We start from the raw sequence: 15,376 nt of genomic DNA on the forward strand, positions 1-15,376 counted from the left end.
ACTCCCAGGCCCCCTCCGCACTCTGCAGTCTTGGGTACTAGATGACATTACTGGGCTGCAGTTTCTTTGCCTATAAAATAGTAATAGTAATAATAATAATAATAGTATCTACATCTAAGTATTGATGAGGATTAAATGAGTGAATATGCATACATGGTTGGGACAGTGACTTTGCCCATAAGAAGTGCTGAAAATGGGCCTGGCAAGTATTAGAAACCAAACCATGACAGCCAAGACCAAAGGGGTGTTGTTGGCAGGATCCTGGCATTTCGTATGGAAGGTAGGTGAGCAGTTAGGCTTGGGCGGGAATCCCCCGCCCCCAGGACATGCACAGGAGGGGCTCTGAGCCAAGGCTCCAGCCATGCCTGAGGGTCAGCAGGGCGGCCATGAATTTAAACGGGAGAAAGCATGCCGTCTTTGTTCTTACAAACCTCATGAGATGTAGCCTCTCCCTCTGCTCCAAATTATAGGCACTGAGCCAGTGTTTGTCGTAGTATCTGGGACTTTGTCACCAATAGATTAATCAGCAGTGTGCTCTCGCCAGGTGACTCGGTTGGAGCATCTCCCCGGGCATCAAAGGGTCTCAGGTTTGATTCCCAGTCAGGTTGCAGGTTCCACCCCCAGTTGGGGCATGTGCATGAGGCAACTGATTGATGTTTCTCTCTCCCTTCTTGCCTCTTCCTCTAGAAACAATGAAAGTCATATCCTTGGGTGAGGATTAGAGAGATAGATGATAGATAATTTAGATAGATAGATAGATAGATAGATAGATAGATAGATAGATAGATAGATGATAGATAGAGAGAGAGAGAGAGAAAGAAAGAGAGAGAGAGAGAGAGAGAGAGAGAGAGAGAGAGAGAGAGAGAGAGAGAAATAGAGAGAGAGAGAGGGAGGGAGAGAGGGAGAGAGAAATCACCAATATGCTCACATCACAATCCAGGTGTGAAAGATATTTCAGAACATTGATTATGTGCTTTTTTCCCTAAAAGCACAGAAGTTACTGGTCTTATTGTTACGTCTGTTATCTAAAGGCATTCACCAAGGAGTCATAGATTACACATGACACCTATCCTGAAGAAACATTGATGACTATTTCAGTGCAGTTAGCTTCTTGGTAGTCTCAGGATTGCTGCAGCTATAGGGGGTCTTCTTTGAGTTCATATCAAGTTTTGGAATATTTGGTCTAGATCTGTTAAACATGCCATTGGTATTTTAATAGGAATTGAATTTAATCTGTAGATTACTTTGGGTAGTTTGGACATTTTAATGATGTTAATTCTTCCAAATCATGAACACTTACTTAAATCTTCCTCAGTTTCTTTCGTCAATGTCCTGTAGTTTTCCAAGTAACCTCCTTGGTTAAATTTATTCCTAGGTACCTTATTTATTTATTTATTTCGGTTGCAATTGTAAATCAAATTATTATCACAAGTTTCTCTTTGTGATAGTTCATTATTATACTACTGATTCCTGAATATTAATTTTGTAACCTGCTACTTTGCCAAAATAATTTATTAAATCTTTGTAGTTTTTTGGTGGAGTCTTCAGGGTTTTCTATGTACAATATTATGTCATCTGTAAGAAATGAGTTTTACTTCCTTATTTTTCAATTTGGATGCCTTTATTCTTTTTGTCCGATTGCTGTGGCTAAGACTTCCAGTACAATGTTGAATAAGAGTGGTGAAAGAGGGAAGCCCTATCTTATTCCTGATCTTAAGGAAAACGCCTTTAATTTTTGCCCATTGAGTATGATGTTGGCTCTAGGTTTTTCATACATAGCCTTTATCATGTTGAGGTATGTTCCCTTTATTCCTAGTTTGCTAAGTGTTTTTATTGTAAATGGTGGATTTTATCTAGAGGCCCAGTAATAATAATACTGGGTGCAATAATCAAACTCCCTTCCTCTCTGAAAGCAATAATCCCTTGCTTTTTCTGCTTCTATGTATATGATCATGTCATTTTTATCTTTCATTTTGTTTATGTGATGTATCACATTTATTGATATTTGAATATTGTACCAACCTTGCATCCTAGGAATAAAACCCACTTGATCATGATGTGTGATCTCTTTAATGTATTGTTAGATCCAATTTGCTAATATTTTGTTGAGGATTTTAGCATCTATGTTCACCAGTTTCTTCCTTTGTAGCGTCTTTATCTGGTTTGGGGATTAGGATGATGCTAGCCTCGTAATAAAGGTTAGAAGTCTCTTCCCTGCTCTTGGATGTTCTGGAGCAGTTTGAGAAGGGATAGGTGTTAGTTCTTTGAATGTTTGGTGAAATCTCCTGTAAATCCATCCGGTCCAGGGTTTTTGGTCCCTGGGACTTTCTTTATGACTGCTTCAATGTCATTAGTTATTATTGGTCTATTCAGGTTTTCTGATTCTTCCTGATTTAGTTTTGGAATAATGTATGTTTCTAGGAATTTATTTGTTTTTCCCAAGTTGTCCAATTTATCGGCATATAGTTGTTCATAGTATATTCTTACAATCCTTTGTATTTCTGGGATGTCAGTTGTTACTTCTTTTATTTCTGATTTTATTCATTTGTGTCCTCTCTGTTTGTTTCTTGATAACACTTGTTAAATGATCATCAATCTTTTCAAAGAACCAGGTCTTTGTTTCATTGATCTTTTATACTGTTATTTAGTGTCTATGTTATTTATTCCCACTCTAATCTTTATCATTTCTTTCCTTGTTGCTTTGCTTGTTGCTTTTTCTCTAGTTCTTTTAGGTGGGCTAAAAGATTGTATGGTTAGATCCATGGCCGGCAAACCATGGCTCGCAAGCCACATGTGGCTCTTTGGCCCCTTGAGTGTGGCTCTTCCACAGAATACCACGTGCAGGCGTGCACATACAGTGCGATTGAAACTTCATGGCCCATGCACAGAAGTCGGTATTTTGTGGAAGAGCCACACTCAAGGGGCCAAAGAGCTGCATGTGGCTCGCAAGCCGCGGTTTGCCGAGCCGCAGTTTGCCGACCACTGGGTTAGATTGTATATTTGAGGTTTTCCTTGCTTCTTGAGGTAGGCCTGTAATGCAATGAAGTTACCTTTTAGGACTCGTTTTGCTGTGTCCCATAGATTTTGAGTTGTTGTGTGCTCATTTTCATTTGTTTCCTCGAAGTTTCTGATTTCTTCCTTGATTTCATTGATAATCCCTTTATTGTTTAATAACATGCTGTTTAGCCTCCATGTGTTTGAATATTTTTGAGCTTTATTTATTGTGGTTGATTTCTAGTTTCATACTATTGTGATCCAGGAAGATGCTTGATAAGATTTCAGTCTTCTTGAATTTGTTGACTTACTTTGTGTCCTAACATGTGGTCTATCTTTGAGAAAGTTCCATGTGTACTTGAGAAGAATGTATATTCTGCTGCTTTGAGGTGAAATGTTCTGTAAATATCAATTAAATCCATCTGTTTCAGATCACTCTTTTCTTGTTGATTTTTTGGTCTGGAAATCTATCTATTGATGATAGTGAGGTTTTTAAAGTTCCCTACTGTGACTCTATTGCTGTCAATCTCTCCTGGTAAGTCCACCAAGATTTTATTTATATATATGTGTGTTCCTCTATTGGATGCTCATATGTTTGCAAGGGTTATGTCCTCTTTTTCCCTTTTTTTTTTAACCCTTACCCAAGGATATGTCTTTATTGAATTTAGAGAGAGGAAGGAAGTGGGAGAAAAACATTGATGTGAGAGAAACATCAATCAGTTGTCTCCCGTGTGCATCCTGATCAGGAATCAAACGTGCCCTGAATGAGACTCAAAGCTGCAACCTTTTGGTGCACAGAATGACATTCCAACCAAGCCACCTGGCCAGGACCCTTTTGTTGAATCAACTTTTATAGTGGCCTTCTTTGTCTCTTGTTTTGTACTTGAAGTCTTTTTGAAGACTTTGTTTTGGCCTTTGTTTTGAAGTCTTTTTTGTCAGATATAAGTATTGCTACCCCAGCTTTTTTTAGTTTGTTTCCATTTGCATGGAATTTTTTTTCTCCATCCCCCCATTTTCAGCCTATGTGAATCTTTTGTTCTGAGGTGAGTCTCTTGTAGACAGTATATATATGGGTCATGTTTTCTTATCCATTCAGCTACCCTGTGTCTTTTGATTGGAGCATTCAATCCGTTTACATTTAAGGTTATATTGATAAGTACTTATTTATTGTCATTATTCCTTTATACCTATGTTTTTTTTCTATATATGTATTTTTCTTCCTGAAGCAATTCTTTTAACATTTCTTGCAATACTGGCGTGGTGACAAAGAAGAACTCTTTTAGCCTTTTTTTTTTTTTTTTAGGTCTGGCAAGCTCTTTATTTTGCCTTCAGTTTTGAATGATAGCCTTGTGGTAGGTAGTCTTGGTTTCAGATACTTGCTTTTCATGACTTTGAATATTTCATGACATTCTCTTCTGACGTGTAGTGGTTCTGCTGAGAAATCAGCTGATAGCCTTATGGAAGCTGCCTGTAGGTAACTGACGGTTTCTCTCTTGTTTCCTTTAAGAGTCTCTCTTTGTAACATTTGCCATTTTAATTATGCTGTGTCTTGATTGGGACTGCCTGTGTTTCTTGAACTTGTGTGACTTTTTTCTTCACCAGGTCAGGAAAGTTTTCTGTGATTATTTTTTCAAACAGCTTCTCTGTTCCCTTGCTTATTTTCTTCTCCTCTGCACCCTACGACGTGGATGTTGTTAGAATCATGTTATCCCAAAGTTCTCTTAAACTCTCCTCCTGCTTTGTAATAATTTTTTCTTTAGCTGCTCTGATTGGGTGTGTGTTTGTTTTTTCTATTTTGTCTTCCAAATCACTGATTAGATCCTCTGCTTTCATCTAACCTACGTTTTATCACTTTCAGTGTATTCTTGATGTCAGATATGGTATTCTTCATTTTCAACTGGTTCTTTTTATGGTTTCTATGTCCCCTCATGCTGTTGTAGTTCTCACTAATTTCTGTGAGCATTCTCATAGCCATTACTTTGAACTCTATGTCTGATAAATTGCTTGACTCCATTTTATTCAGCTCTTTTTCTTGAGATGCCTCCTGTTCTTTCATTTGGGGCCTGCACTTTATCTCTCCATTTTGGCTGTCTCTTTGTGTTTGTTTCTGTGTATTAGGTAGAACTTCTATGAGTCCCAGTCTTTGGGTGGTCATATTATGCAGTAGGTGTCCTGTGGGGCCCAGTGGTGCAGTCTCCTTGATCTCCGGAGCTGGGTGCTCTAAGAAAGGCCCCTTGTGGGGGTTATGTGGGCCCTTCTTTTGTACCTGGCTCCTGATTGTGTTGGCCCATCGTGGCTGGCTGTGAGGCTCACTCCAACCATGGTGTGCGAGCTGCGGTGCACGTGTAGTCTCAGGAGCCTTGGGGCTCAGCGGCACAGTCCTCCACATCACCTGAGCTCTGTGCTCCAGGGATGTTTCTGTGGGCTCTGTGCAGGCATCCCTATTGTAGTGTGTCTTGAATGCTGTTAGCCCTTTCATGTGTGGTTACTCTTCCACTGGGTGGCTGTAAGGATAAACCTCGGTCACTTTATAGGAGGTGCTGTGCAGGGGCTACCCACTTGGGCGTGCTTGCTCCCACAGGGCTCAGTGCCACTTGTGTAGCTAGTTAGATCACTCGCTGTGTGGTGTGAAGCCCACTGGTTGTGTTGGTGCTGGGCCCACTGGGTGGGGTCAGGTACAGATTAGGTGTAACTGGCCACACAAGACATGGTGTGGACATCATGCTATCCTATATAATAAAAGCCTAGGTGGTGTCACGCCCTCACCTCATCACAAGATGGCCGGCAGGGGAGAGCCGTTGGGGGCGACCAGGCCAGCAGGGGAGGGCAGGCAGGCAGGCAAGTGGTTAGGAGCCAGCAGTCCCGGATTGTGAGAGAGATGTTCGACTGCTGGTGCGGGATCAGGCCTAAACTGGTAGTCAGACATTCCCAAGGGGTCCCAGATTGGAGAGGGTGCAGGCTGGGCTGAGGGACATCCCCCCACCAATGCACGAATTTTATGCACCAAGCCTCTAGTTTTATATAATAAAAGCCTAATATGCTAAGTGTCTGAAGGACTGGTTGGCTGTTCAACCAATCAAAGTATAATATGCTAATGATATGCTAAGGCCGCTCAACCAGACGCTATGACATGCACTGACCACCAGGGGTCAGACAGTCGACCGGTTGACCAGTTGCTGTGACATGCACTGATCACCAGGGGGCACACACTCCAACCAGTAGGTTAGCTTGCTGCTGGGGTCCGGCTAATCGAGACTGAGTCAGAAAGACTGGACATGCCCTAGAGCCCTCCCACCTTCCCCGGCTGACCAACCTACCTCATCCCTCCCTGGCCCCAATTGTGCACTGGTGGGGTCCCTCGGCCTGGCCTATACCCTCTCACAATCCAGGACCCCTTGGGGATGTCGGAGAGCCAGTTTTGGTCCAATCCCACAGTCCAGGCCGAGGGACCTCACTGGTGCACGAATTTGTGCATTGGGCCTCTAGTGCAATAATAATGATCTTTATTATTTATTCAACCAACACTTATATGCCTCTTACAATCGGCCAGTAGCCACCACAGTGTTCACGCTGTGTCTGCATCTACTAGACCTGTGTGTGCGTGGGAGGGGCTGGTCTGTGGAAGGGCAGCTTATGCACCTGAAACGGGGGTGTGGAGGGAGAGTGGCGTCATCATATCATGACAGCATCTTCCCGGAACATGGAAAAGCTACCATAAAAGTCAGCTACTGTTCTGTTTTTATAGCCACCTCAGTGCTTTGAGCACAGAGAAGGTGCTCAAAAGTATAATCCATGCAACACTACTTACCGAGTACCCTCTGTGCCCACCCTCCCAGGAACCGGTGGGCACCGCTCACACTGGAGGTGCACTCTTGGCAAACACGATGGGTACAGTCTGTCCTGGAGGCTGCAGGCGGGAATGAGAGAGAAACGGACAGACCAGGAGGTGCTGTGGGGGTCACTAAAGGAGTAAAGATGATCACTTAGGTGGTGGGGCCCACCCTGGCAGAGACAGCGGGATGACTTGGGACAAAGAAGGATGGGGGAAGCCTGGTCGGGGCGCATAGGGGAGGCAACCGATTGATGTTTCTCTCTCCCCGCCTTCTCCTCTCTCTAAAATTAAAAAAAAAATCAATTGACATATCCTCCGGTGAGGATTAAAGTAGCAAAGGGGAGGACGATGGGGAGCCTTGAGGAGCTAAGGTATGAGGTGAGATGTAGGCCAGTAGTCACCAACCTTTTGGACCTCGCGGCCACTGGTTGCCGACCACTGGTCTAGGCTGTCTTGGAGCCGGCGCGGCCTTGACAAAGTCTCGCAGGTAAAGAGTCCAGCGGAGGGAGCAGGAGGGCCCAAGGCAGAGCTCCTTGGCACGATGCCTCAGCACCCCCATCCTAGCTGTCTGGGAGCCTGGCCACTGGGGCTGCCTTGCCTGGGCTTCCAGCTCCCAGCTCAGCCAGCTGGCGCCAGAGGCATGGGGTCAGAGGTGGGGCAGCAAGTGGGGGATGTGGTTTCTTAGAGGCTACCCCCAGGGCCTTGCGGGCACCTCTCCTGCTGCAGAGCCTGACCATCCAGTGATGTTGCTTTCAGCCCAAGGGTGGGGACGCTTCCTGCTGTGGCTAGGCCCTGGGTGCCTCCCCAGGTCCCTTCATCTTATAATTAACCCTTTACCAGACAGTGCCACTAAACCTTTGATGTGCCCTGTGTCCTGCAGGATCCGAGTGGCCCAGCTGGTCCCAGGAGTCCTATAGGGGCAGCTAGCATGGGCGAGGACAAGGTGCCAGCCTGGCCAGAGGCCCTGAGGACAAGCGCTCACCATGGACTTGGTGGGTGGGGTCTCTAAAGGGTGTGAGCAGGGGAGCCACACAGTGCAATCGTCCTTTTTGGAACGGAATCAAAGCAGCAGACTTTTCTGCATCCCAACACTCTTTTTCGATCCAGCTCAGCGTCTGAGAAGTACTCTTACCGGCTCTGCGACTGTCTTGGATTTTCCTTCTCCCGAGTGGGTCCTCAGTTTAGCTGTAGCGATGCAGAGTGCCCTCCCGAGCGAGGCTGCTTTTACATCAGGCCTCGTGCTAACTGCGTCCTTTGGGAGCTTCACGTGGAGTAGGCGGGGCTGTGCGTCTGCCGAGGCCTGCGCCTGGTGTCTGTAGCTGGAGGATGGGTGTTCACTGCTCCGTGTGTGAGAGCAGGATGGTAGCTTTGTAAGCAGGCCATTAGCTAACAGGTAACTGCTTTCCCGTACCTGGGGCCACACAGGGAGGCTCTCAGAGCTGCCTGCCCAGCCTGCAGTGTGCTGCCGAGTGGGGTGGGTGGCATCTTAGCATTTCACTTTGGTTTGACCACAGCTCTCCCGGGCATGTTCATAGCCAGTCTCAGGCACTTCACCTCCACAGTTGACAAGGGAGGGCCCTGAGTTTCCATCTGGGTTTTTCTCCTGATCAGACCTGGGAACATGTGCCTTTATGGTTCTCCGCTAGGATCATCCTGAGCATGGGGTCCTGTTCCTTGTTCGAGAGCTTCTCAACGTGATCCAGGACTACACCTGGGAGGACACCAGTGATGACAGGATCCGAATCTACACCTACGTGCTGCACCTGCTGTCCGCCATGAGCCAGGAAACCTACCTCTACCACGTGGACAAAGGTAGCCAGGCCTGCCACCAAGTGCATGGGGCTGAAGTTTCATGAGAGTCTAGTAAAATTGTCTTTTTTTTTTTTTTTTCATTTAATCTGCCTTGTGCTTACCTACCATGGACTTCCACCTCCAGTCCAGCGTCTTGCTAAACTTGCCCAGTGTAAGAATTACCTGGTTCCTGAGCCCGTCTGCCCTTCTAAATTAGAGTCCCAGGAAGAGACCTGAGATCTGTGCCTTCTAACAAGCATTCCAGGGCCCAGATTTGACACTGAGATGAATCCAGAAAATCCCTCTTTGGGGTCGGTGCTGCCTGTGGGGTCCTACAGAACAGTCTCGGCTGGTGGTGAGGTGTGCACCTGCATGAGCGGCAGGCACCGGCCTGCTCAGACCCCAGCCGCAGGTGGTCCTGGTCTGGGTATTTGCCTATGACTCCCAGTGGTGGCGAGCTCAGCCAGCCCGGCAGATGCTGGGAGGAAGGATGGCGTGGTGGCCGGTGTTCCCGGCCTGAACTTGCTGCTGCAGCATTGGGAGCAGCACCTCACATCCTGTGTGTGGCAGAGACGTCCCACTTCCAGCCCACTGCTCTCTGAGCCTCAGTTCTAATTTTTGATTTCCAAAAAAATGGCCCTATTGTTAAAAATGTTTTGGCCAGTAATTGTATACTTTGGGGTTTAAGCAATGGTCTCTCCGTGTGAAAGGTTCAGGGCACAAGTCTGAGTGGGGAGTCCCCACCCTAGCTCTCAGGGCTCTGTGGCTGGGATTGGAAGCTGGTGGGAGAGCTGTTCTCAGGAAGGCTGGCCCTGTAGGGGAGGGGAGCTTCCACTGCAGGCAGGTGCCACCCCGACTCCAGGGGCCTCTTTCTCCTTGAACCCTCTCAGCACCGTGATGAGGACAGGCATCCGCATCCACCAGCAGAGACTTGGAAAGACCAGGTGGTTTAGCAGCCACAGAGATCAGGGCCCAGGCCCTAGTGAGGGGAGTGGAATTCACATGCAGGACTGTGGGGCACATATTATGCTACCTCCTTGATTACAAAGCAGAAATGTCTTAATTAAGTATAACAGGACGTACATACCACAGACTGCACAGCTCAGTGAGCTATCACACAGTGAGTGCACCCAGGTAGTCACCTAGAGCAGGAAGTGGGTACTGCTGGCCCCCAGGCCCACGCCTGCTCCAGTGGCACCAGTGCCTTCCTCTCCAGATGGCACTAGCCCTACCCGCTGGCACTCCTGGTTCGTGGCCATTTTGACTTTATGTAAATGAGCTCATTCAGGAAGCATTCTTTGGTGTCTGGCCTCTTTATTCCATGTTGAGTCTGTGAGATTCTTCTGAGCTGGAACTGCAGTCCTACTCATACTGCCCTGTCTGCCCACGGGGTGGTTCACCAGGGCTCACTCCCTGTACGACAGGTGTCTGTGTTTGCAGCCTGGCTGTGAGTGCATGTGGCTCTTGTGCACACTGTGCTGTGTGTGCCCTCAGCTGCTTGAAATGGTGGCGCTCGGCTCCGCTGGTTCTGGGCAGTTTCTCAAAGGTTGCACCAGTGACACTTATCATGAAGGGTTCCAGTCGTCCCCGTGTGGCTGGTCATTGTGATTGGGACCTTCTGATGCGTGTCATTTGCATTTCTCTGAGGGCTAATGAGGTTGAGCACAGTCCCTGTATCTGTGGGCAGTTTATCTCCTCTTTGTGATGGGCAAGTGGAGGGGTCTGTACAGAGGCCCCTTCCAAGGAGGGCTCTCCTCTCCAGGTGACCTCCCCTCACAGGGAGACCGCAGGGCGGAGCTACAAGGGGCGTGGCTAGGGTTACAGGCTGAGGCCCCTTCCTGGCTTTGAGAGAGGAAAGCAAGCAAAAGGATGGGTTTTCTTTGCCTTCCTCTTGGCCCAGCTGTTTACTTCGAATGCACTGGTGACTTGACCTGTCAGTAGGAAGCGGTCTGGGGCTGTAACTGAGCTACAGGTCCTCAGGCCAATGCTCTATCTGCTGAGCCAAACCAGCGAGGGTCAGGCAACCTTTGAGTAATGGTGTGAGTTCGGGCTTCTGAAAAGCTGGGCCAGATACTTTTTGCATTTATGAAGGACGGCTTGGCTGCTTTCTTTCCAGATTAATGAAGAGAAAGTTTTGACGTCATGTAGATCAAGAACTCCAGTGCTTCATGCATGAGAGCGGGCGTGCAGTGTGGACGGGGAGAGCACTTGGGGACGAAGGGGGAGGGGGTTGGGGAGGGGGGGATTGAGCATCACAGCCCTCTCCTTTCAGGCTGTGCTTGTGCACCGCTGGGAGGGGGGCAGGTGAGGGTGGGCCCAGGAGCAGCAGGAGGGCTGATTCTAGGTGGGAGGGCTCCATGGACTGTTTCTCAACTTCCCTGTGGCCTGGACAATTAAGAGCACAGCAAGTTATATTCCTGCAGATGCGCTGAATTGAACTCATTTTATTAAACACCTTAAACCACAAAGTGTATTAGTGCCATTACCAGCATGGCCTCTGGTTTATCAGATGTCACCACACCTGGGACGATGCTTGACCACATCCAGGCCGTGAGGAATCAGGGAGTGAGCGCACGTGGGCACTGCTGGGAGGAAAAGAGCGGGCTCTGTGGGCAGGGCTGTGGCATCGTTATGGGCCCTAAATGTCACAGCAGCCTGCCTGTCCCCTCCTCCACCCCGGACAGAGGAAAGGAATAAACTACTGAAGCCTCACACAGGGACTTTAAATGCATTCCGGTCCGTGATACACCGGACACTGCTCGACTGTTACAGAGCGAGCAGCGGGCTGTATGTGCCGACTCAGAGACTGCTCCAAGGGTAACACGTGGAAGCCAGCCTGCCTCGCCTCCCTCCCCAAGGGTCAGCTCTGGGTCCGTTCAGCCCACAGGAAGGAGGGAGAAGGCCCAGCTGACTAGACACAGAGTGGGGACTTTTGGGCAAGAGATTTTCAAAGGATTCAAGTTCACAGGAGACATACAGAGCTTTAGAGCCAGGCTGCGGGAGCTTGGGGGGTGGCATTTCTCTGAGGGCTAATGAGGTTGAGCACAGTCCCACTGTGGGGGACTAGGCAGGCAGCTGGTTGAGTGGAAACAGCTGAGGCCCCAGAGCGGGACTTCCTGGCTTTGGATACCAACTGGGACCACCTCTGAGCCTGTTTCCCATCGGTCCAGAGGAGATGTCACATCCAGGGGAGATGTCAGTATCTTCTGGCTGTGAGGACTCATGGTCCATGCTGAAAGCGTCCCTCCCAGTGCCTGGCACCAGGAGGCACGTGGTGCTGGCCCTGCCTGGTGGTCACCAGGGTTCTGATGGCACTCCACACCCTGGCCTCTGGCTCCAGCATCCAGAAGGCTCCAAGCCTGGTGGGACGTTTGGCTGTTACATCTGCCCTGCTGCGGTTCCCGCTCCTGCTGACATGCCCGCTGGCGCATCGCCCACCAGCGCAGCCGCAATGTCTCCACTCTGCTTTGTCTCCTTAGTGGACTCCAACGACAGCCTCTATGGGGGAGATTCCAAGTTTCTGGCTGAGAACAACAAGCTGTGTGAGACAGTGATGGCCCAGATCCTGGAGCACCTGAGGGCCCTGGCCAAGGACGAGGTGGGTGCCCTGCTAGCCCAACCCTGCTGCTCGCTCGCTTGCTCTAAAGGCACGAGTTTCCAGGGCGGTTGGATGTGGGCTCATTTCTGGAAATGTTCATGGGAGTTATGTGTTCACATGTGACCATGGAGCCTCGCTCAGCTCTTGGTGGGCCTGTTGCTTCCCGGGGGCCCTTACTGCCCAGGGACATCACAGTGTAGTGCCCCTAGGTCCATCTATGTGTCACAAGTGGTCAGAGTTCATTCTTAGATGGCCAACTAATACTCCACTGTATACATGCACCACCTCTTCTTTATCCACGGGTCTCCTGATGGGCACTGGGGTTACTTCCTTATTTGGCTGTTGTAAATAAGGCTGCAATGAACATGGGGTGAATATATATTTTCAAATTAGTGTTTTGTATTTCCTTCGATAAATACCCAGCAGTGCAATTGCTGCATTATACGTATTTCTATTTTTAATTTTCTGAGAAAACTTCATACTGTTTTCCATGGTACCTGCACCCGCAATACCACCAACAGTGCACAAGGGTTCCCTGTTCTCCACATCCTCAACACTTGAACATTGACTTATTGATGATAGATATCCACTGTGACAGGTGTGAGGTAATACCTCATTGTGGTTTTAATTTGTGTTTTTCTAATGAGTTGAGCTTCTTTGTCTATTGGCCTTCTCAGTGTCATCTAGAGAAATGTCTATTCAGGTCCTCTGCCCATTTTTTAATGAATTTTTGGTGTTAAGTTACATGAGTTGTTTATAAATTTTGAATATTAATTCTTTATTGGATATATCATTGGAGAATATTTTCTCCCATTCAGTGGGTTGTCTTTTTGTTTTGTTAACGGTTTCCTTTGCTATGCAAAAACTTTTTAAATTTGATGTAGTCCCATTTGTTTATTTTTTCTCGTTTCCCTTGCCTAAGAAGGCATATCTATAAAAAAAAAAATAACTAAGATAAATGTCAAAGAGTTTACTGCCTATGGTTCCTTCTAATAAGTTTATGGTTCTAGGTCTTATATATAGGGTGTCCCCCAAAAGAAGATGTACACACACTTTGAATAATTATAAAGGCAGTGCTTATTAAAACACATTTCAGCCCTAACCGGTTTGGCTCAGTGGATAGAGCATCAGCCTGCGGACTCTAGTGCCCCCAACTCATTTCATTTTCAAAATTGAGCTGTCAATTGAATAAAGACCCAAATAGCCTCAACAATCTTGAGAAAGAAGAATAAAGTTGGAGGGATCACAATACCAGATTTCAAGCTATGTTACAAAGCCACTGTAATGAAAACAGCCTGGTACTGGCACAAGAATAGGCATATAGATCAATGGAACAGAACAGAGACCCCAGAAATTGACCCAAGCCATTACACTCAATTAATATTTGAGAGAGGAGGCAAGAGCATACAATGGAGTTAAGACAGTCTCTTCAATAAATGGCATTGGGAAATTTGGACAGATACATGCAAACAAAAAGAAACTAGACCACCAACTTACACCATACACAAGAATAAACTCAAAATGGATAAAGGACTTAAATGTGTCAGGAAACCATAAAAATCCTAGAAGAAAATGTAGGCAGCAATATATCAGACATCACATGGAGCAGAATTTTCACTGGTGACAACACCTCGGGCAAGAGAAACAAAGGAGAAAATAAACACATGGGACCACATCAAACTAAAAAGCTTCTGCTCAGGAAGGAAACCAACAACAAGGTGAAAAGGGAGCCCACTGTAGGGAGAACATACTTGGCAATTATACATCTGATAAGGGTTAATTTTCAAAATACATTAAAACATCTACAACTCAGCCCAGGAAGACAGACAATATAATTAAAAATTGGGCAAAGGACCTGAATAGACACTTTGGCTATCAATAAATCAACAAGCAATAAGTACTGGTGAGAATGAAGAGAAAAGGGAATCCTTGTACACTGCTGGTGGGACTGCAGACTGGTGCAGCCATTAGGAAAACAGTGTGGAGTTTCCTCAAAAAATTAAAAATGGGTCTGCCATTTAACTCAGTGATCCCACTTCCAGGAATATATCCTTAGAAACCTGAAACACCCATCAGAAAGAATGTATGCACCCCTGTGTTCATAGCAGCATTATTTACAATAGCTAAGACCTGGAAACAGCCCAAGTGCCCATCAGTAGATCAGTGGATAAAAAGGCTGTGGCACATTTATACCCAGGAAACTATGCAGCAGTAAAAAAGAAGGATCTCTTACCCTTTGAGATAGCATGGAGGGACCTGGAGAGTATTATGCTAAGTGAAATAAGCAAATCAGAGAAAGACAAGTATCACATGATCTCATATGTGGAATCTAATGAACAAAATAAACTGACAGAATAGATCCAGAGACATGGAAACATGAAACAGACTAATAATTTTTAGAGGGAAGGGGATGGGGAGACAGGAAGAGATTAAACAAAGAACTTATATGCGTACTAGAGGCCTGCTGCATGAAATTTGTGCTCTGGGGGGCGGGGGGGGGGATCCCTCAGCCCAACCTGTGCCCTCTTGCAGTCCTGGAGTCTTTAGGGGATCTTGAGTGGGCCTAAGCTGGCAGGTGGACATCCTTAGTGCTGCCGCGGAGCGGAAGAGGCTGCTGTCACTGCCACTGCGCTCACCAGCTGTGAGCCAGGCGTCTGGCTGAGCGGTGCTCCCACTGTGGGAGAGTACTGACCACCAGGGGGCAGCTCCTGCCTTGAGTGTCTTCCCCCTGGTGGCCAATGCGTGTCATAGAAACCAGTTCTTCCACCGTCGGGCTGAAACTGGCTCTCCGATATCCCCAAGGGGTCCTGGATTGCAAGAGGGCACAGGGCAGGCTGAGGGACCCTATTGGTGCACAATTGGGGCCAGGGAGGGACCACAGGAGGGCTCCAGGGCATGTCCAACCTGTCTCGCTTAGTCCCGATTGGCTGGACCCCAGCAGCAAGTTGACCTGGTCGCAGCGTCTGCCCCCTGGTGGCCAGTGCACATTATAGCAACTGGTCGACCGGTCGACTGCTACCCCCTGGTGGTCAGTGCACATTATAGCGACTAGTTGACCGGTCAACTGTCTGCCCCCCTGGTGGTCAGTGCATGTCATAGCAAGTGGTTGAGCGGCCTTAGCATATCATTAGCATATTATGCTTTGATTGGTTGAATGGCCA

At 47.4% G+C, this 15,376-nt stretch overlaps 1 protein-coding gene across 1 annotated transcript in view; it reads left to right on the plus strand.

The window, feature by feature from the left end:
- The window catches only part of LOC102768453 (chromosome unknown open reading frame, human C16orf62), a 68,465-nt gene that overhangs the window by 49,577 nt on the left and 3,512 nt on the right, over positions 1-15,376 (plus strand). Inside the window, exons 16-17 of the mRNA XM_006765345.2 lie at positions 8,473-8,638; positions 12,097-12,215. Coding sequence (XP_006765408.1) covers positions 8,473-8,638; positions 12,097-12,215 — 285 coding nt within the window. The remainder of the gene's footprint in view (positions 1-8,472; positions 8,639-12,096; positions 12,216-15,376) is intronic.

The sequence above is a fragment of the Myotis davidii genome, unplaced genomic scaffold (assembly GCF_000327345.1).
Source record: "Myotis davidii unplaced genomic scaffold, ASM32734v1 scaffold820, whole genome shotgun sequence".
In the NCBI taxonomy this organism is placed as follows: Eukaryota; Metazoa; Chordata; class Mammalia; order Chiroptera; family Vespertilionidae; genus Myotis; species Myotis davidii.